Raw genomic sequence first — 23498 nt, 5'->3', positions numbered from 1 at the left:
ATCTTCCTATTCCCCCTAGCATTATGTTTGCCCCTGAATTAGCTGCAACGTGGACATTTCTCTCCCAGACAGGCAATAGACTCTCCTCCCCATGTGAGGAACCTTTGCCTTCTGCTCCGGGGCAGGAGCTTGTCTCAACTACCCCTACCTCTGCAAGCATGCAGCTTCCCCCTGCTGCAGAGGAATAAAGGAGACTCTCTCAGCAGTTCTGGGACTTTCCTCCTTCGCTCTGAACTTCCAGCAGAACACTCCTCCTTGCTGCAGGTGGACACTTTAATAGTCTGAGCTTCAGGGGAGATTTCATTGCTAATTTTCATATCAATGCGGTTATCATCTGCTACCTCCATTGATAACACAGCTTCCAAACCCTTGGTATCTGTATGCACTTTAGCAAAAGGCACAAGGCTTTTGCACCCTCCTACTAATAAAAGCTCTCCCATCTGTCCTGTTAGCATGTCACATTCTTGCACTATGCTCCTCTTAGGGTAAAGCAGGAACACCCTGTCCCTAGGCTCAAATTGGGGGCCCAGACCCCCTGATTGTAGTTTCTCTCCTGGGATCCTTGAGCCATCTGCAGATTTTCTTTTGTAAGGACACCTGAAATTGCAGGATATGTTGCAAGAGTCCCTGGGTTCTCGATGGGGTGTGTCACCAGGCCTCTCTCATTCGATCCATCTGTCGGTTACACAGAAGCTCAAAGGGGAAGACTGGGGCGCATCCCTATTAGCAAGCAATATTGATGGGATCCATTGGTCCCACTGGCACGATTCTTGTGAGGGAAACTTTTCAAGTCCTGTTGAGACATTCAGGAAGGCCATCTGTCTGGGGGTAGTACACTGAGGTCTGTAGTTTCTTACTGCCCAGTATTGTGCATGCCTGGCAGAGCAACCAGGAAGTAAAGTTGATCCCCTGATCAGTGAGAATCTTCTGGGGCAGCCCAACTCAGATATATCTCTCTGACAGCTCCACTGCATAGTGGGTTGGCCTTGAGTAAGTGGGTAGCATAGTCCCTCAGGACAAGGCTGTAACAAAACCCAGTGTTTCTCTTCGGGAAGGATACCACCAGGTCTAGTATGACCCTCTCAAAGGGGACCCACACTACACAAGGGGACCATGGAAACTTTTGACACCCCCATAAATCTGGCACTGAGGCAGGAACTACAATAATCTCTCGCCTCATGATAGACCTTCCGCCAGAAGAAGTTAGCTAGGATTCGGGCCAGTATCTTCTATTGCCCCAAACGGCCAGCTGTGGGATTATTGTGGGCAAACCACACACAATGGCCTTTCTATGGCAGAGGGAGGTGACTAACTGGGTTCTGACTTCCTGAGTTTGGGGGTCCTGATCGATATGGTAGAGGTGATCGATTGCTAGCTCAAATTGTGGCCACGGTTCAGCTCTCAAGGGATCATTCATGGCTCTGTCAACCCGGGCTACTTGTTCATAAGCCCAGCTGAAGGTGAAGTCATCCTTGTGGTTATAGTAAAAATGTGTGAGGGCGGTCATTGCTGGACACTCCTACAGGAGCTCTGGTGATAGGTGCTGGGAAAGTTGGTTCATCAGGGGACCCCTTGGGGGGTCCTCTGTATCCTTCCACAGTGGGGTCTCCCTCTATGGCTACTTGGGTACCTGTAATGGAAAGAGAATCTGAGAGTCTGAGATGTAAACCCTTGTATCAGAGTTCTGGCATGAGGCAGGATCTACTCACAGAATCTGGCAAGAACAGGATTGATATTGCAGAAACGCCCATTCATAAGAAGTTCTGGTCAGAGAGTGCTCACGCAAACTCATGCCAACATCAGGGGATACCAGAACATCTTGATATCAAGGATGGTATACAAAGATTCTCAAAGAATAACAGGAGCATATTGAGCCCTCCTAAAAGATAAGGTCAGGATGACAGTTCATAATTTATTTGTATCAGGATATGAAGTAGCATCTCAGTGGGAGTATCTTTGTCTCAGGGGGAGAGAATTGGAAAATCCTCCTGTTCCCTGAGCTGGTCCATTGTTACGGGTGTGAATGTATTAATAGTCCACGGGAGTCTGCGGGATACTAATACCATGATTCATGGACAATACACCAGGCTGGGTGCCTTCGTCCCTTAATGGATCTTGTGGACATTCGGCGGTTTGCTCAAGGGGTGCCTAAGCACACTGGTGACCCTGACATGATTTGGTAAGTGACCAAGCTGTCCTCTGTAGGAATATCAGTTGAACATGACAGAAAATCAAAAGCTGGGGAGCTCTCTCAGCCCCTCCCTGAAACTCTCCACAAAGCTTTATGAAGTAAGGACCTGCTGGGTTGCTAGCAAAAGAGATTGATATGAATTTTTAAAAAATCTAATGGGGAAGGAACATGTAATGAAATATGTAAGACTAGGGCAGAGACTGTAGTCTTGAAATGGGTAATACTGCAAACTATAGCCAGGGCTTTTAAATAGTTAAAAGAAAGCACCACAAGATTGGCTGGACAAGTAACAAAACCCCCCCTTAATAGATTACAAGAGGCCAGTAGGTGGGGGGGGGAGTAAGTACTGCTCATGGACACAGTAGCTTGCATTTTTGCACTATCTCTTTGTCTCTGCCTCAAGGCAGGAAGATCCTGCTCCAAACCAGTTAGTTCTACTTAGATAAGGGGAACATGAGATTTTACACTTACCAATCAAGTATTAACACGCAAGGGTCTTTATCTGAATGTGTATAAAAGGTTTGTGAAATTTGTGTAAGACAGAGTCTTTTGTACCAAGGTACAGGGTCTCCTTTTTCTGCAGAATAAAGCATTTTTCCTTATCCCTGTCAGGCTGTTAATTGGCTCTCAGCTAGGCAGACCCGATATTTCGGTAACAGTAACCCTTTCTCAGTTGAACCTGATTGACCTGTAGTTGCCTCCCAGTTGATAAAGAGAAGGGCCTTTTCACCCTCTGGGACTGATTCCTACCCGTCCCTTGCAGCTGTCTGTCCTGAGTTTATCACATATCCCCCTCCCCGCCCAACACTACAGGGTTGGGCTACATGGGTTGGCAAACAGTGTATCCTTGAAAGGCCATCCGCGTTGCCATGCTTGATTCCAGACCTATGTTATACTCTGAAGTGGAAGGCTTGTAGCAACAGGAACCAGCTTGTCACTCTCGCATTTTTCTCTTTGTTTTGGTGTATCCACTTCAGAGGGGCATGGTCCGTGACAAGGGTAAACCTCCGTCCGAGTAGGTAGTAGCGAAGGCTTTCTATGGCCCACATTACGGCCAGGCATTCCTTCTCTACTATGGCATATTTACGTTCCCTCAGCAGGAGTTTCCTACTGAGGAACAGGACTGGGTGTTTTTCTGCTCCAACCATTTGTGAAAGAACCGCTCCCAACCCAACCTCAGAGGCATCCTTTTGCAGGATAAACTCTTTCTCCCAGTCTGGAGATACTAGCACTGGATCGGTGCAGAGGATGTTCTGCAGATCTGCAAAAGCCTCCTCAGCTGCGCTAGACCATCTTACTATGTCCGGATCACGGGCTTTCGTTAAGTCTGTTAGCGGGCATGCCTTGGTGGCGAAGTGGGACATGAACCGCCTGTATTACCCAACCAGCCCCAGGAATGCTTTGACCTGTTTCTTCCGGACTGGTCGGGGCCAATTCTGTATTGCCTCTAACTTGTTGAGTTGGGGCTTCACCATGCCTCTCCTCATTATATACCCAAGGTATTTGGCTTCTGCTAGCCCAATTGCGCATTTGGAGGGATTTGCGGTCAGCTCCACCTTCCTCAAGGTGTCCAGGACTGCTTCCACCTTCCTCAAGTGCGTCTCCCAATCTGGACTATGTATAATAACGTCATCAAGATAGGCGGCTGCATACTTGCCATGTGGACGCAACAGTTTGTCCATAAGCCGCTGGAAAGTTGCAGGAGCCCCATGTAAACCAAAAGGGAGGACAGTGTATTGATACAGTCCCTCTGGTGTTGAAAAGGTCATTTTCTCTTTATAGATCTTGGCCAAGGGAATTTGCCAATAACTCTTAGTCAGGTCAAAGGTGGACAAAAATCGTGCTTTCCCCAGTCGGTCAATTAACTCATCTATCCGGGGTATAGGGTACGCATCAAATTGAAACACCTCATTCAGTTTCTGGAAGTCATTGCAAAACCTCATACTGCCATCCGGTTTAGGTACTAGGGCCGCTGGGCTTGACCATTGGCTAAGAGATTCTTCAATGACCCCTAACTTCAACATTTTCCTGACTTCTGTCTTGATCTCTTCTCTTTTCTCTTCCAGGATCCGGTATGGCTTGACATTCACCTTCACTCCAGGCTCTGTGAGGATGTGATGGTGAACCTCAGTAGTCCTGCCTGGCTTTTCTGAGAACACATCCTGGTTGCGTTTGATCATGTTGATCACCTCAGTTCGTTGGTCAGGGGTTAACTCTGGGGATATTCCCACTTGGCCAGGTGGGTTGCTCTCGGGAGGAGGTGACCCTAGAGTGACCACATGAGCTTCTCTGTCTTGCCAAGCTTTCAACAGGTTTATATGATAGATTTGTTCCAGCTTCCAGCTTCCAGACTGTTGGACCTTGTAATCGACCTCTCCAATGGCTTCTATTATCTCATATGAGCCGTGCCATCTGGCCAGAAGCTTGCTCTCCTCTGTGGGTACGAGCATCATTACCCGATCTCCCACCTGGAATTTTCAGATCATCACTTGGCGATTGTAGCATGTTTATTGGGCCCCTTGTGCCCTCTCCATGTGTTCCCGCACTATGGGAGTGACTTGGGCTATCCTGTCTTTCATCTGCAACACATGCTCGATGAGGTTTTTCCCTGGGTTCTGCTGTTCTTCCCAACTTTTTTGACAATGTCCAGTATGCCGCGGGGGTGGCGACCATATAACAATTCGAATGGGGAGAACCCAGTTGAAGTCTGAGGTATCTCCCTTATCGCAAACATTAGGTATGGTAGCAGGGTGTCCCAGTTCTTCCCATCCCGGCTCACCACCTTTTGTATCTTGTTCTTCAATGTTCTATTAAAACGCTCGACGAAGCCATCGGTCTGCGGTGATAGACTGATGTCCTTAGGGTCCGTATGTGGAGCATTACACATAGGTCCTTCATTAATTTAGACATAAAGGGGGTTCCTTGATCCGTCAGGATCTCTTTGGGTATTCCCACTCTAGCAAAAATTTGGATGAATTCTTTAGCTATGGTCTTGGACGTAGTTTTCCGTAGGGGAATGGCCTCGGGGTACCGGGTGGCATAATCTAGCACCACCAGTATGTGCTGATGGCCTCGGGCTGATTTTTCTAGTGGACCTACTAGTTCCATAGCTATTCGCTCAAAGAGGACTTCAATAATCGGCAGAGGTACCAAAGGTGCCCTTAAGCGGGGTCGGGGCCCATGTAATTGGCATTCCGGTCAGGAGGCACAATATCATCGGACCACTGCATATATTACAGGCCAAAAAAACCTCTGCAGAATTCGATCCAGGGTTTTATCTACCCCTAGATATCCCCCAAACAGATGGCTGTGGGCTAGCTCCATCACTCCCCTCTGACTTTTCTGTGGTACTAGGAGCGGTTCCATGACTCGCTCTTGAATACGGACTACTCTGTATAGCAGATCCTTCTTGATCATATAATATGGCCCTAGGCCTTTGACTCTTCCTTCCACAGGGATCCCATTCACCTCAACTACTTCTTTGTGAATATTATTATATATTGGATCATTGGCCTGATCCTGTCCAAAATTCTCTAGTGAAGGTCCAATTTGCCCAAACTCAGGGGGTTCTACTTCCCCCACCCCCTCAAGGGAGGTCCCTGGGGAACTGGGTCCAGCTTCTGGCTCACCGACCTCCTGCCTAGTTCCCTTGTCAGTCAGGCCAACTCTTTCCCCTATGAGTATAGGCTTCTTTTTCTGGGTCAAGATTCTCGTTCCCCTCCTCTTATCTGCCCTCCTTTCTGGCCGAATTTTCTTGGTCTTCTGAGGGGGCGAGAATAAATCCTGGGCAAATTTATGGAAGGCAGGAAGGCTGCTAACTATCGAGGTCATCCCATTGCTCTCTGGGTTGTTATCTTCTTCTAACTCCCCTCCAGGATGTAGACTGCCAAATCAGGGAAGTCTCATCCTATGAGGACTGGGTAGGGGAGTTTCGGGACCACTCCCACCGTCACCTTAGTGGGGCTTCCCAGGACTTCTATTTTTAATGGGATGGTCGGGTAGTAATTGACATCCCCATGGACGCAGGATATTCCTGTGCATTTGTCCCAGGATAGCTGATCTTACCAGACCAGCTTTCCCGAGACCTGGGTGACTGCACTTCCGGAGTCTACTAACGCGGTGGTCTTTATACCATTCATTTTAACTTGCCTAGTATATCTATGAGGGACCATCGCTACCCCCAGTAGATTTATCAAGTCACATGGCTCTTCTAGATTTCCCAGGTCGCATTGCATGGGGTCCTCTAGGTTTGGGCATTGGGCAGCTATATGCCCTATCTGTCCACACGCATAACATCGGTACCCTGCTCTGGGCAGCCCTCTAGTTTTCGGGCTGTGAGGCCTTACCCCCCTAGTCTTTCTCCCCCCATATCCCCAGGTCCCTCCTAGTACTCTGGCCACTTTTCGGCCTCCTTCGTGCCCTCCATAGTTAGGCCCGGAGCTACAGCAACTCGGGCCCGTGGTACGTAGACTTGCCTCCTATTCTGGCACCTCCCTTCCCCAGTGGTCAAAGGAAGTTCCTGCGCTGCTAGGTGTCTCTCTACAAGGGCAACTAGCTCATCATAGGAGGAGGGATCATTTTGACTGACTCATCCTCTTATGTCCTGCGGTAGCCCTCTCATGTACCTGTCCACAACTATGGTTTCCACAACTTCCTCCGGCTGGTGGGTCTCAGGGTGCAGACACTTCCTGGCTAGATGGATCAGGTCAAACAACTGGGACCTCGGGGCTTTGTTGACTCAGTATTTCCACTCATGGAACCGCTGTGCCCTTATGCAGTAATCTGAAGCTGCTTCTGTTGTCATATCAAAATATGCTTTCTGTGCCTCCCCACACAGAAAAGGAGCCAGGATACTGGCCCATTGGTCTTGGGGCCAGGCCTCCGGCAGGGCCGTTCTCTCAAACTCAAGGAGGTATGCCTCCACGTCATCATCCACTGTCATCTTCTGTAGGTAGTGGCTCGCCTGCAGGGGCCAAGTCCCGTGGGGGCTGTGTGCTAGAGTGGTCAGGGACTTTAGCTGGTTCACAACCTCATGCAGGGTGGCTCGATCCTGAGCCACCAGGCTCATCAGTAGTGGATTTGTCTCCTGCTGTATTTGCACTGCCTCCTGCTGGGCAGCTATATGTACAATGGTAGCTTCTTGTTGGGCCGCAGTGGCCTGCACCAGTGCCTTCACTACAGCCTCCATTTTGTTTTCTTTTGTTTGTTTGTTTCTTTCTTTGTTTGTTTGTTTCTTTGTTTGGTGTTTTTTTTTGGGGGGGGGGGCGTTTTATCCTGCCCTGAGACAGTTTGCCACGAAGTCTCACTCACATCCCACCTCTGACACCATGAGTGGCAAGGCACCTTCTCAGTCTCCTCGGCATCTGCTGCTTTTAACCCTGGTGAGACAGGCTTGGATAATGCGGTCCCCTTTGGGACACAGGGGAAGTCTGCTCCTCATATCTCCACCCGTCCTGTTTAGATTACTCCTTTGTGAGAGAGAGTACTTCCTCCCCTCCTGGTGAGGCTCGCTGTCTTGTTGTTCCTACACTCCTGGCAGCAGGGTTCCTCTCTCTGCTCCCCTCCCTCCTCCCAGGGAAGGGCTTAAAAAGGTCTCAGGCAGGCCTAAGTTGGAATCAGCTGATCCTAATTAGCCTCAGGTAGCTCCCCCTCGGCTGATTCTAATTGTTACCTTGGTAACCCTTTCTCAGTTGAACCTGATTGACCTGTAGTTGCCTCCCAGTTGATAAGAAGGTCCTTTTAACCCTCTGGGACTGATTCCTACCCGTCCCTTGCAGCTGTCTCTCCTGAGTTTATCACACTATCCCAGAGGGAGGTTTATCCTTGTTTTGTTGTAACTTTGAAACTAAGGCTAGAAGAGGTTCCTTTGTGCTCTTTGACTCTGATTACCCTGTAAAGTTATTTTCCATCCTGATTTTAATAAAAAACCAGACTGATTTTTCCATTGTCCAAAGACCCAGGGGTTTGGGTCTTTGATCACTTTGTAACCAATTGGTTAGGATATTATTCTCAATCCTCCCCAGGAAAGAGGGAGGTAAGGGCTTGGGGGAATATTTTGGGGAAGAGGAACTCCAAGTGGTCCTTTCTCTGTTTCTTGTTAAATCACTTGGTGGTGGCAGTGTACCATGTTTTAACCTAAACTAGTAGAAGCTTAGGGGGCTTTCACATGGGTCCCCACAACTGTACCCTAAAGTTCAGAGTGGGGAAGGAACCCTGACATCTTCCTTAGAGGTTTTTAAGGTCAGGCTTGACAAAATCCTGGCTGGGATGATTTAGTTGAGGATTGGTCCTGCTTTGAGCAGGGGGCTGGACTAGATGACCTCCTGAGGTCCCTTCCAACCCAGACATACTATGATTCTATGATTCTTCACACACTGAAAAAAAGACATTTTCTTTATTCACAGAAATGAATTATGAACAACTGACCCTAATAATGCCAATTCCATATTTTATGCCATGTGTCAACAATTCCTACATGTCGTGGTGTGGTAAAGCTTAATAGGCAAAAGCAGAAACATGGTACTGGCTATCCATCATTGTTCCTTAATGCAATGAAACCCAGGCTAGGAAGTCTATGCTGTAGAGAGTTCCCCATTCACCTTATTGCTCAAAACCTGAGGCCTGGTCTACATTACGCTGTTAAACCGATTTTAACAGCATTAAATCGATTTAACGCTGCACCCGTCCACACTACACTGCTCTTTATATCAATTTAAAGGGCTCTTTAAATCAATTTCTGTACTCCTACAAAATGAGAGGAGTAACGCTAAAATCGATATTACTATATCAGATTAGGGTTAGTGTGGACGCAAATCGACGTTATTGGCCTCATTATTTTACAGTAGCTACCCACAGTGCACTGCTCCAGAAGCTGACACTAGCCTCGGACCATGGACGCACACCACCGAATTAATGTGCCTAGTGTGGACGCGCACAATGGACTTTAAAATATCTGTTTTATAAAATCGGTTTAAGCTAATTCGAATTTATCCTGAAGTGTAGACGTAGCCTGAGAGTGGGGAAAAAAATCCACAAACTTTTGCCAATTCATGCTCTGGGGGGAACATCCCAGCTAGATGCACCCCAGGGAAAAGAACTGGGCATCATTGATAGCAACTCAGTGGAAACACCTGCTGTGGTAAATGATGAGGGTAGAACCCCTTTTATGAACACCCAGCCAGTCAGTTATCTATAAAAATCTTTCTTAGTAGCTGTTCTCTACTTGCCTTACATGTACAGCATTAAGACGTCTCACTGAAATGCTTAGATGAGAGGAAGTGAGTTGGCACCTGGCCAAATGAGCCAATGGGAAGACTAGAAACTTTTAAAATTGAGAAACAACTTCCCGTCTTTGTCCGAGTTGTTGTTTTCTCTCGGCTGGAGAAACAGAGAGCAGCAGGCGTGCTGTAAAGATTGGGCTGGATATGAAAAATCATCAGCATTTAAACCTAAAAATTACTCATTTGGAACTACAGAAAAGCAAGTAGAACAGGAAATGTTTAGTTAGGCGTGATCAGGATTATCGCTTTATTTTGGGCTTGCAGAGTCTTCTGTGCTAAACACAGTGGCTTTTGTTTGCTTTGTAACCTTTAAACTGGACTCAAAGGAAGGCATTCTTGGATGTTAATGATTTCAGTTGCTGTTTTCATATCGAGCAACATCCTGATTTTCCAGATGTGTTTTCTTTATTTTTTTAATATAATCATCTTTTAGGAACATGATTTGATTTTTGAGTTTTAAAAGCAAGAGGTCTGTGCACACGCTACTGAAATAGTTCCGTGGAACAAGGGTTCCAAGATCAGCTGGTACAACAGCTGTGTTTTCTTTTGTTTGTTTACTTTCTTCGCTTCCCTGAGAGAGGGCTGGAAAAGCCAAAGGACTTCAGGGAAATGTTCCCAAGTGAGTTTTCCTGGATTTTAAGAGGCATTTTTTTTCACTTGGTTGGTGGCAGCACTACTACCAAGGCCAAGGGGGATCTGTAACCTTGGGAGTTTAATACAAGCCTGGAGTATCCAGGTATTTTTAAGGTCTTTTGCAGACTCCCACCTTCCGCTCTCAAGGTGCCAGTGTGGGGAATCAGCCTTGACACCTGCTCGTTCACATTAGTGGCTAAAACAAAGACAATGTTCAGCTCCCTAATGAAAGGGATGGGGAATAACCTGCTCTGGACACGCACACAGTTTTTATCACTCCGTTTCCATAAAGGATGTAGCAGATAAAAAGGGGATTTCTGAGACAGGCTGTGAAAATGAAGGCGGCTTCCATATGAGGACAGACTGAAAGTCTGAGCCTGTTTAGTTTGGAGTAGAGACAAAGAAGGGGGCATATGAGAGAGGAGAGAAAAATAAAGAATGGAACTGATTATATTCAGATGGACAAACAGAGAACAGGTCTCAACCAGTAACGTCTATAGACACTTAGTGCTTCAACTAATTCCCCAAAGCTGAGATAAATTATCAGCAAAGCTGATTGGGAGAAAAGACTTGAGAGACAAACATGGGAATGAAAACTAAGAGTTCTTTAAAAAGAGTTTATTAGATAGTTAAAAATCCAAGATTCCACAATCAAGAAAGTGGACAACTTTGGCCAAAAACCTGGTTCAATGACAAAGCCAAGGTAGCAATTATGGAGAAAACAATATCAAACAAATTGTGAAAAGGTAAAATAGACAGCAAATACAAATTGATATGTGATGTTAAAAACATCAGGGGAAAATCCATGCTAAGGATCATCAAAAGGAGGTTATTAAAGAACAAAAGAAATCCTGGAAAAGGTTTAGGACAATTACTAGAGAGAGAAAGGAAACTTGTTCATCTTTCAGAAAAGGTAGAAGTGTTCATGGCATAATTTTGTTCTGCATTTGAAAAGAAGCAGAATGAGGTGCTCATATCACGAGAGGATGAAACACTTTCCTGCCCAAGAGCAGTCAAGAAGGGTGTTAAACAGCATTTCCAATAGAACCTTAGAGCTGCAAACACCAGAGTTACAAACTGACCGATCAGCAAAACCTCTCAGTCACAATTGTAAAAAAAGGCAAATACAGAAAAATTCTATGTTAAACGTAAAGTATGAAAAATTAAGAGAAAGTTAAAAAAAGACTTAAGAAGGATAAGAAACAATGGAAAAGCTGGTATGGGATTAGTTTAAAAACCCTTTAGGGATTTAATTAATGCCAGTCAACAACAGGTCTTGTAAAATAAACCTTATTTCTTCCTTAAATAACAGTACACATTTGGTTGATCAATAGAACTGCGCAGATGCAATAGACTGAGATTTCTCTGAGGCATTCCAATTAGTAAGGGAAAATATTCAGATAAAAAAAATGAAGACTGTACAATATCAGTGGAGTGGACATAAAATTGACTAAAAACTGGCTAGCAGACAGATCTCAGAAAGCAGTTGTCAATGGGCCATTGTCAGTCAATGGGGTTGTTTTTGCTGGGGCTCTGCAGGGATCAGTTCTAGTCCTGAGGCTATTCAATATTTTCATTAATGATATGGGAGCAAATAGAAAATTACTGCAGATAAAATTGGTGGCCAACCCAAAGATGGGCAGAGTGGTTACAATGAGGAGGTGAGGGCAGGCACACTGATTGATCTGGTGTGTTTGGTGAGTAGGGCCCATGCAAACAAAATGTTTTAATACAATCAGAGATGCAAACTTACCATCTCAGAAGAGGGAATGCAGGCCTGACCCATAGACTAGACCACTGTATTATGGAATTCAGAGGTCCTGAAAAGGATTTAGGGGTCACTGTGGATGACTAGCTCATTGTGAGCTCCTAGTGCAATGCTGTGGCCAAAAGGGCTCATGCAGTCCTTGGATGCAAAAAGAGGTGAGTGGTGAGTTGGAGCCGGGGCAAGATTTTACCTCTGCACCTGGCATTGGTGAAACCAATGATGGGTAGCCCTGGGGGCTAGATTTCAAAAGGGATGCAGAAAAATTGGAGAGGGTGTAGGAAAGAGCCACAAAAATTTTTGGAGGCTGGAGAAAATGCTGGACAGTGAGAGAGAGACTGAAAGAAATGCATGTATTTGTCTTAAATAGTAACAATGGGCTCTTAAATCAGGAGGAGAAAGGCAGAACAAGGCCTCGTGGGTAGAAGCTAAACACCAGACATATTTCAGCTGGAAATAAGGACCAATATTTAGCATTCAGGATGATTAAGCATTGGAACAAACTACCAAGAGAATTGGTGGACTCTCCAATTCCACATGTCTACAGATCAGGACAGGATGCTTTCCTGGAAGATCTTCTTGAGGGCTTCTCAACACATAACAAGCCACAGCAACACTGCTATAGTGCTTCAGTGTACTAATAGCTAGGTCAATGTATAGAAAAGATGTAGGGAAACTGAATCCAGCGGCAAGTGACAAAGTTGTTCCAAGGGATGGTATACAACCCATAGGCGAAAGCTGAAAGACACATTTAGTTTGGAAAAGTGGAGATTGAGAGTCATGATAATGGTCCTCAAAGACTTCAAAGACTTTGGTATAGAGTTGTTCTCTCTTGCCAGAAGGGGCAGGACGAGAGGCAATGGGTTTAAATTACAGCAGAGTAGATTTAGATGAAATCTCAGGAAAAACTTCCCAACTGTATGAACTGTAGGACAATGGAACAGAAGAACTCAGAAGGTTGTGGAAGCGCCTTTGCTGGAAGTTTCCAGAATGAGGCAGGACAGTCATCTGTCTGGGGAAGGTTTAGACCTAACACATCCTGTTTCTTGGCACAGAGTTAGACTAGCTAATCATTTGGTCCCTTCTGACCCTGGGGCTCTATGATTCTACATTGTAAAATCCTACTGTGGACCAGGCCTTAGTGACAAACAAGTCAAGAGGCTTAATATAGGGGTAACTGGGTGAAATTCAATGGCCTGTATTATATAGGAGGTCAGACTGGATGATCTAATGGTCCCTTCTCACCTATGAATCTATTGATAAAGAAAGCAGACCAGGCATTTCTATTTAAAGTCTGAACAAGTGACACTGATAAAAGGTAATTGTTTACATAATCCACAATTGGCCTGTGTGACTCCTTGCCACAGACATTATTGGACATTATCAGCCATAGCCCTGAAATGCAAGAGGAGGAGGTGACAGTTGTCATAAACAGATAGTTAAGGGTTAATGTCTCTTTCACCTGGAAAGGAGTAACCTAAAACACCTGACCAGAGGACCAATCAGGAAACAAGACTTTTTCAAATCTAGGTGGAGGGAAGTTTGTGTCTGAGTTCTTTGTGTCTTGTCTTGTGCCTGTCTCGGCTATGAGAGGATTTTTCTGTCTCCTGCTTTCTAATCTTCTGTTTCCAAGTTGTAAGTACAAAGATAGGTTTGGTTTTTTTTGTATTTACATGTGTGTAGTTGCTGGAATGTGTTAAATTGTATTCTTTTGAATAAGGCTGTTTATTCATATTTCTTTTAAGCAATTGACCCTGTATTTGTCACCTTAATACAGAGAGACCATTTTTATGTATTTTTCTTTCTTTTTACATAAAGCTTTCTTTCTTAGACCTGTTGGAGTTTTTCTTTAGTGGGGAACTCCAGGGAATTGAGTCTGCAGCTCACCAGGGAATTGGTGGGAGGAAGAAGTCAGGGGGAAATCTGTGTGTGTTAGATTTACTAGCCTGACTTTGCATTCCCTCTGGGTGAAGAGGGAAGTACTTCTGTTTCCAGGACTGGAAATAGGGAGGGTGGAATCCCTCTGTTTAGATTCACGGAGCTTGCTTCTGTGTATCTCTCCAGGAACCCAGCGAGGGAACACCTGGAGGGGGGAAGGGAAATGGTTTATTCCCCTTTGTTGTGAGACTCAAGGAATTTGGGTCTTGGGGTCCCCAGGGAAGGTTTCTGGGGGGACCAGAGTGCCCCAAAACACTCTAATTTTTTGGGTGGTGGCAGCTTTACCAGGTCCAAGCTGGTAACTAAGCTTGGAGGTTTTCATGCTAACACCCATATTTTGGACGCTAAGGTCCAAAACTGGGAATATGTTATGACAACAGTCTCCGTACATTAACACACAGCTGGCTCTTAAAGTCTTTACTCACTTCTTATTCCTAGGGGAGTTTTGCCTCAGTGGAGCCTGAGCAAACTATGAGCCAGGGCCCCAGAATTCAGCCTTTGTATTATACATCTACTAATACCTTTCTCCTGGAGGATCCACTGGGCCACTGGAAAACATGCATTTACCTTGGGCTGGAAGCCATCAGCTGGGGTGGACAGGTGTGCACAGAAAATACTGGAGCAAACTCATCCACTGTGGCAAGGGCCCTGGGATGTTTAATGGCTGTGCAGTGCAGAAAGTACCACAGACTTACTGTCTATCCCATCATGCCCACGTTGCACTAAGTTTGTCAAGGAGGTGAGCTCCTCAGCAAGAGATGGTACCTGTGAATTCTGAGATGTAAGTGTCCTCCTTGGAAATCCCCCTCAGGCAGCCATGACCTACAGCTCTCTGAATCCAGCATCTGCAGCAGAGTCCTACATCGAGAGCCGACAGGGTCGTGTGCCCCATTTATAATAGCCTGGTGCAATCCCAGTGGGATTCACTCAGCCACTAGGGGAGATGCAGCATCTGGATGCAAACAACCTGGAGACCAGCCGGTCTCTGCTTTTGTGCTATTTATCCAGCTTTAGGAGTAAATAGTAATAAAGGGACCTTCCCAAAGGGAGATGAGAACTCTTGGGCTCTGTGCTGAGTCAGAGAGCAATAGGCTGCTCTGTGTATTTGTATATATGTAAAAATTATGGTTGATTAGAAAGAAAAACTAGGGCTTAGTCCTCGATCTCCATAGAGTCTGATACCCTGTCAATACCCAGGATGGAGGCATAGATAATAGACAGATAGATCTGGAGAAAGATGCTTGTGGGGAGCACCTGGGTTTTAAGCACTGTTATGAGACTGAACACATTCTCCTCTCTGAGTTGAACAGGGGGACATTTCCTCCTGTATTCAAGTGACTAACGCTCTGTAGCTGGCAAACATGGATTGACCTAATCTGTAGCTAAAGGCAATGACGGGTGGTGGGACCTAGGCCCCTACCTATGTGGATTATTGTGTTTATTATTTATGATAATTATTTGTGTTGTGGAAGCCTCCAGAGGCTCCGCTGCAGTTCAGGGCCTGTTGTGCTGGGCCTTCGTGCACACAGGAGAAACAGCCCCTGTGTGACATCATTGACAGGAACTGTGACTCTATAGACCATTGTTGCAACCAGGGTCCTATAGTTACCCAAAGCTTGTACAAATGAGGTATCTGTGGAAAGGTTGTAATTTGCTGGTTAGGATTGTACTGTCTGTAACTGTGTACCCTGTTTGTATTTGAAGTTATGAATATTGGCTATGTACTTGTATCCCAATGTGTTTCATTCTGAGTAACATGAGTGAAGCATTTGGTCAGCTTCTCGAGAAAGGACTATTCTGGATAAGTGCTCAGTCAAGAAACACTTAACTGACATTGGTCCTTGGGAGACTCCCATCCACATCTGAGGAGACTTCCTGGGAACATTCAAGGTAGCATGTGAGCAATGGCTGCTCTGCCTGCAAGCTGAGTCGTACATGGACATGTGGCCTTCCCATGTGACTCCAAACGCCATACTGCTGTTGTGATTTTCCACAGTAAGAATAAAGGTGTCCTTCCATCTGACAGAGGATATAAAAGGCTCTTAAAACACCTCAATTTTGTCTTCTCTCCCGCTTCTGACCTCTGGAGGAACTTTACTACAAAGTGATGCTCTAAACAAAGGACTGAACAACCCATCCAAGCTGGGATGTTTGTACTCCAGAGACTTGATTGGTTTAAATCAGCAGTAATCCCATCAAGCCTGAAACAAGCCTGAACTAAGAACTTCACAATTGTTGTGTGTATTTGTTACCATTTAACCTGTTTTAATTCTAATCTATATTTCTTTCTTTTTATGATTAAACCTTTAGATATTAGATATTAGTCCCTTTATGACTAAACAGCCGCAGCAGCCAGTCCCGAATCTGTTTGGTCCTCACCCCATAGATAATGGGGTTTAGCATGGGGGGCATCAGAAGGTAAATACTGGCAATGAGAACGTGGAAATGAGAGGCCATATTCTTACCAAACTGGTGCGTGAGGGCGGAGAAGAGACATGAGATGTAGAAGGCTAAGATGGCACAGAGGTGGGAACCACAAGTCCCAAAAGTTTTGAGCCGAGTGTCCTTTGTGGGCAGGCTGAAGATGGCCCTTAAGATCTGGGTATAGGACATAGCAATAACAAATGGATCCAGACCAAATACACAGAATACCACAGAGAGGCTGTAGTAATTACTGACATGGATTTCGGCACAGGCCAGCTTCACCACGGCCATGTGTTGGCAGTAAAAGTGGGGTATGATGTTGGTTCTGCAATATGGCCACTGCCTTGCAACTAGAATATAGGGGAGCATGAGAATGCTGCTACGCAGCACCCCGGCTAGGCCGATCTTGGCCACCATGGAGTTTGTCAGGATGATTGAATGTCTCAGGGGATCACAGATGGCCATATAGCGATCAAAAGCCATGGCCATGAAGATCCCAGACTCTGTTACTAAGAAGCAGTGAAGGAAGTACAACTGGGTGAGACAGGCACCGAAATCGATCTCCCTGGAATTGAACCAGAAGATGCTCAGTGTTTTAGGCAGGATGGATGTGGACAGGACCAGGTCGGTGACAGCCAGCATGCAGAGGAAATAGTACATGGACGCATGGAGGCTTGGCTCTCTCTTAATAATGAACAAGATGGTGAAGTTCCCCAAGATGGCTATCATATACATGGAGCAGAAGGGGATGGAGATCCAGATATGGGCTGTCTCCAGGCCAGGAATGCCCAGCAGGATGAAATTAGAGGAGTTGGTGAAGTCAGTTGTGTTGGAATCTGACATGGAGTAGGGGAGAACGTGTCCAACTCTGAGGCGGAACGGTGTCTCCTGGATGTACCGTATGTTTCCCTCACTTCTTTTATGCGCCCAGGGTCTAGGGTGGCATTTGCAGTAGAAATGCCTGGATGGAGAGACAATATTATATTGCACGCTACATGCACCGTGGGGAGCTGTTCTCATGAGTGAAGCAGATTGGTTGCTCTTCACACAAATAAAAATGATATTTTTGTTATTCTGTGAAATAAACTATGAACTTACCGTACTAATAGTAACTTTCTACTTTATGGTGCTCCATACATCAATAATTCCCACACATTGTGGTGGGGGAAACCTTAATAGACAGCAGCAGTAAATAGAAGTGTGGATACTTGCTTCGTCTGTATGAAGTGCAAGCTGGTCTCCATATAGGAAGAGAAGGTTAAAGGACTAGTGAAACCTGCATTGCATCAGAGAACATGAAGATTTTCTGAATAGAAGTCAGTGTTTCATTCTGGAAGAAAAACATGCAGAAGAATCAGAGAGTACAGTGCTGAATGGGGAAGAATATTGGCAGCATGTGATTTCCAGAAGAAGAAAGAGGAAAACCTATGTACCCACAATGCAGATAGAGATGCAAACTGTTTTCAGGCTCTCTGCACAGATACTACTCTGGGGAAGGACTTGGAAGAGCCCTGTGAGGGAAGGGATCCGAAGGAGACCCCATTGGCTGAAAGGCATGGGCTACATTTTCCTAGGGATGGGAGTTCCATGACCAGGATTCCCAAAGAGAGGAAAGAGGTGATGGTGGTCGTGGACTCCATCCTAAGGGGGACGGAGTCATCCAGCTGCTGACCAGACAGGGAGATTCGCTAAGTATGCTGCTTGCCTAGAGCTAGAATCCAGGATGCGGTGGAGTATCTGCCGAGACTGATCAAGACCTTGGACTGCTACCCCTTTCTACTTCTCCACGTGGGCACCAATGATACTGCCAAGAACGTCCTTTAGTGGGTCACTGCAGACTGCATGGCTCTGGGAAGAAGGAAAAAGGAGTTTGAGGCACAAATTGTGTTCTCGTCCATCCTCCCTGTGCTGGGAAAAGGCCCACGTAGGGGCCTATATATCGAACTATAGATATGAGTGCATGGTTTCCCAGGTGATGTCGGAGAGAGGATTTTGCCAGGGGACGGTGACCTAAGCCCAGAAGTAAGTGAGGAAGTGGGATACAGAGAGGAAATACAAGGAGGAGTGTACAAGACAGGAAGCCTCCTATTCATGCTGAGAAAGTAGGGGAATCAGCTAGTTACTTTAGGTGCACGTACTCGAATGCAAGAAGCCTGGGAAAAAAGCAGGAAGAGTTGGAAGTCCTGGCACAGTCAAGGAACTATGATGTAATTGGAATAACAGAAGTTACGTGGGGCAGTTCATATGACTGGAGTACTGTCATGGGTAGGTATAACTGTTCAGGAAGGACAAGTGGAGGAGGAAAGGTGGAGGAATTGCATTGTATGTAAGATAGTGGTATGCTTACTTGGAGCTCCAGTATGAAACTGGAGAAAATCCTGCTGTGAGTCTTTGTGTTAAATTTAGAGGTGAGAGCAACAAGGGTGATGTTGTGGTGGGCATGTACTATGGACCACCAGATCAGAAGGATGAAGTAGATAAGGCTTTCTTCAGACCACTAACTGAAATCTCCAGATCACAGGCCCTGGTTCTCACGGGAGACTTCAATCACTCTGATATCTGTTGGGAGAGCAATGCAGCAGTGCACAGACAATCATGGAGAGTATTTGGAGAGTGTTGGGGACAACGTCATGGTCCAAGTGCTGGAGGAACTGACTAGGGGGTGTGCTCCACTTCACTTGCTGCTTACAGACAGGGAAAAATTGGTAGGGGAATTAGAAGTGGGTGGCAACCTAGGCAGCAGTGACCTATGGCCAAACCGGACTGAATACCCCTGATCCGGTCTGATTTCAGAAGGTAAACCATCCCGGGCCTGGCTAGTACTTGGATGGGTGACCACCTGGGAATCCTAGGTGCTATAAACAAAGGAGGAAGGATAGCTCAGTGGTTTGAGCATTTGCCTACTAAAGCCAGGGTGATGAGTTCAGTCCTTGAGTGGGCTATTTAGGGCAGTGGGCTAAAAATCTGTCTGGGTCTTGGTCTTGCTTTGAGCAGGGGGTTGGACTAGATACCTCTTGATGTCCCTTCCAACCCTGATATTCTATGATTGTTCCGTAATGTAATGAAAGCCAGGCTACAGAGTCCATGCTGTAGGGAATTCTCCATTCAGTGGTGTGCTCAAAATCTGAGAGTGGAAAAAAAAAACAATCTTTGCCAAGGCATGTGCCTGGGGGAAACATGCCAGCTAGAACATACTTCAGGGAAAGGATCTGGGTGTTATTGATAGGAGTTCAAGAGAAACACCTGCTTTTTCTCAGCTGTGGCCAAAACAATGACAAATGTTTGGAAAGGATGGACAATAACCTGCTTTGGAGATGCACTCAGTTTGGTCACCCAGTCTCTATCAAGGATACAGCAGACAGAAAGTGGGTTTCCAAGACAGGCTCTGAGGATGGGGGAAGCTGCCATATGCAGACAGACTGAAAAGTCTTGGACTGTTTAATTTAGAGAAGAGACAAATCAGGGGGAATATGAAAAAGGGAGGAAAATAAAGAATGCATGGAATAAAAAGAGAACTGTTCCCAACCCGTAACATCTATAGACATGTAGTGCTTCAAGAGGGCTATTTCCCTAAAGCTGAAACAAATTATCAGGAAAACTAATTGGGAGTAAAAATTTATACAGCAAATTGGGAATGACAATTGGGAATTCTTGAAGAAGAGTTTATTGGATAGCTAAAAATCCACAATTCCTTAGTCAAGAAAGTGTACATCTTTGGCTAACCACACAGTTCAAAGGCGAAGGGAAGGCAGCAATAATAGGAGAGGGGAGAAGCAATATATAACACATGAAAAAAAAGGGAAAACAGAGAGCAGACAATACACATTGAAAGTTTTTAAAATTCATAAGGGACACTAAAGGCATTAGGGAAAAATCAATGCTTGGCAGAGCTAAGGATCACAAAAAGGAAAAGGAAACTTATTAATGTTGCAGAAAAGAGAAATGTCTTGAAGAAATAATTTTGTTTTGCATTTGGGAAAAAGCAGCATGAGGTACTCATATCACAGAGGATGAAATACTTTCCAGTCCATTAGCAGTCAAGAAGGGTGTTAAACAGCATTTCCAGTAGAACCTTAGCATTATGAACACCACAATTACCAAGTGACCAATGAACCACATATCTCCTTCTAAACCAGAAGAACACAATGGGGGTGTTGGGGGCGGGGAGAGGATACAGGACATTTATGTGTTAAATCTAAACTATTAAAAGATAAAAGGGAAATTTGAAGAAGAAAAAAAAGAGTGGAAAACTTGTACGGAATTAGTAACAATGTGCTTCATGGAAAACTGGTCTTGTCAAATCAACCTGATTTCATCCTTTAATGGGAGCATGTTCGTTTGTTTAATGAAAGTACACAGGTGCAATAAACTTCAGTATCTCTGAGGTATTTGGTGAACATGAATAAACCTTTAGATTTTAGATTCTAAAGGATTGGCAAAGTCCTTTTTGTCTGACTGGTTTGGTTTGCCTTAGAGGTGGAAGAACCCCAGCCTAGGGTTGTAACTGCCCTGTTTCAGCAATTGATCCCGAATTGGCACTCTCATTTGGGTCCCGCCAGAACCACAAATCATGCTGTTGCCAATCCTTTAGAATCTAAAATCTAAAGGTTTATTCATAAAGGGAAAAAGATAGAGATGAGAGCTAGAATTGGTTAAATGGAATCAATTCCATACAGTGATGGCAAAGTTCTTAGTTCAGGCTTGTAGCAGTGATGGAGTAAACTGCAGGTTCAAATCAAGTCTCAGGAGAACATCCCCTGCTGGGATGGGTCATTCAGTCCTTTATGTAGAGCTTCAGTTTGTAGCAAAGTCCCTCCCAGAGGTAGGAAGCAGGATTGAAGACAAGATAGAGATGAGGCATCAGCCTTATATAGGCTTTTCCAGGTATAAGAATCTCTTTGTTCTTACTGTGGAAAACAACAGCAAAATGGAGTCTGGAGTTACATGGGCAAGTCCCTGCACACTCTGCTGAGTTACAAGGCGTATCTGCCTCCTCTCAGTGGGTCAATTGTGTAGCTGATGGTCCTTAATGGGCCATCATGCAGGCTAAGCAGAGCTAACACCAACTTTTCTAGGGTGTTTCCCAGAACTGCAGCACCAATTTGAAATACAGACAGTATACAGCCAATACTTATAACTTCAACTACAAAATGATACAGACATACAGACAGCATAATCATAACCAGTAACTCATAACTTGGTCTTAGACACCTTATATGACCCCCTTTACATACGATTTGGTGCCACTACAGGACCATGGTTGCAACCCATGTTCTATATGGTCCCAGTTTATATCAATAATGTCACAGGGACTATAACAATATTTAAAAGGCAACTGGATAAATTCATAGTGGCTAAGTCCAGAAATGGCTATTAGCCAGGATGGGTAAAGAATGGTGTCCCTAGCCTCTGTTCATCAGAGGATGGAGATGGATGGCAGGAGAGAAATCACTTGATCATTGCCTGTTAGCTTCACTCCCTCTGGGGCACCTGGCATTGGCCACTGTCGGTAGACAGATACTGAGCTAGATGGACCTTTTGGTCTGACCCGGTACAGCGGTTCTGATGTTCTTTATTACCCAGTCTGCCGCTCCCTCAGTGTGGAGACGACAGTGCACCAGCCCCTATTCCTGAGCAGATTTTAAGGGATTATATTAATAAATCAAAACTGGTTACCAAAGAAATAAAGAAAACTACAAACTAAGTTCTATAAAATAGAGAGGATGTGAATCAAGCTATGTCTCATCCATACACAGGTTAGTAACCCCTTCAGCCTGGGACCAAAGCCCCAGTTCAGTCCTTCTTCCTAAGGTGTTTCCAGGAGTTGGGTTGTGAGGGGGAGTGAGGCCAAGTGTTGATGTCAGTTTCCCCTATTATAGCTTCTGCCATGTGGTGGGAACTTCATTGTTTCCGAACAAACCCCCCCAGCACAGTTACTGGAAAAGTAAAGACACAAGCTGGAGTCCAGAGTCCAATGAGTTGATCACACGCCTGTACATGTTTTCATAACTTTAGGTATAGCAGTGATACATGCACATAAACTGGCTAATCATATTCAGAAATCACAGCTTTTCCATTTGTACCTTACATGACACACTTGGAATAAAATACATCATAATGATATCACCATGGTAAATATAGTGATGCCAGGGTGTAGCTTTGGGGCATAGAATTTCAAACCTCACACCTTAGTTTACTGCCAGATTATTGGTCACTGACTAACACAGAGGCAGTGTGCCCGAGCAGTTTTCAGATTTTGTCTGAACAACTCAAAAGTGTCCCAAACATTGTAGTGTTACTCACAGGTGTTCTTGTAAGTCTCTGGGTACCTTTTAACACTTTGTAGATCAGTCTAGTGACCTAAAAAGTCAGCAAGCATCTTCTCCGTGTCAATAGAAAACATCCCTTTGTATCTGTGTAGAGCTGTTAACCATTGTGCTTTCCCAGCTGCTGATGACTCAATACAGATAGTCATCAATACCATGAGGTGCTGTGCCTCAGTTTCCCCCTCCGCGCAGCTGACCAGGTGTATTATGGTTTCCTTGCTATGACAAGCTTTGAGCCTGTGAGCTTGGAAGCAGTAGCCCCACAGGGCTTCTTGTTTACTATTCCCAGCTTGTCCAAAAGCTTTCTCCCAAACTCATGCATGTTACCCCTTTGCTTAGGATTTACCATCAGTACCAAACTCTTTCTGAAAAGGTTTACCACTAGCAACAAACTTTGCATCATGAGATTGAACAATAACACAAAATCTTTTCTCACAGGTGGGTGTTTCTAAGTATTTTTATTATACCACTTCTATGCTTGAACAGTTTGGTTTGTTCAATACCCAAAGTGTCTTTCAGCTCTTCCCTGAACCTTCCTGTGTGTTTAGTTACTGGTTTTCCTTTCCCCCCATTGTCCCGTTCAGTGGGGATCTCTGTTTAAGGTCATCTTTGGGGTCTTGGTGTGCCAGGATCTGCTGAGGTAAGGATGTAAGGGGACTTTGCATGTTGGCTACCCTCAGTGGAGCTGCTTCCCAACTCCAGGGCAGGGTTATGCCCATGCGAAAAATCAACCTCCCCAGACTGGGCTTTCTCCCACTCCCAGCACTGAAACTTTCACCACCCCTTTCCTGGAGGGTTGAGATCTTCCTTCTCCCAGCGGCTAAGCTAAATACTTGCAGGCCTCAATCTACAGGCTTCTTACTTTTCAGCTTCTCTGATTTGTGTCTAACACCTAATTCCTTTAAATATTAATCAGTCTTATACTTTTATAATCCAATAAA

General features: G+C 45.2%; 1 protein-coding gene and 1 pseudogene across 1 annotated transcript; one reads left to right on the top strand and one right to left on the bottom strand.

Annotated features, from left to right (window-relative positions):
* Nucleotides 1–16120: 16120 nt before the first annotated feature.
* On the bottom strand, nt 16121–17074 carry LOC127044785 (olfactory receptor 52M1-like). The gene has a single exon (XM_050939943.1). The coding sequence runs from the start codon at nt 17072–17074 to the stop codon at nt 16121–16123; it is 954 nt and encodes a 317-aa protein (XP_050795900.1).
* A 1902-nt stretch (nt 17075–18976) lies between these two features.
* LOC127043393 (uncharacterized) lies at nt 18977–19095 on the top strand (annotated as a pseudogene).
* The last annotated feature ends 4403 nt before the right edge of the window (nt 19096–23498 follow it).

This window comes from Gopherus flavomarginatus, chromosome 1 (assembly GCF_025201925.1).
Source record: "Gopherus flavomarginatus isolate rGopFla2 chromosome 1, rGopFla2.mat.asm, whole genome shotgun sequence".
In the NCBI taxonomy this organism is placed as follows: Eukaryota; Metazoa; Chordata; order Testudines; family Testudinidae; genus Gopherus; species Gopherus flavomarginatus.
This window is presented reverse-complemented; position numbering and strand designations above follow the sequence as displayed.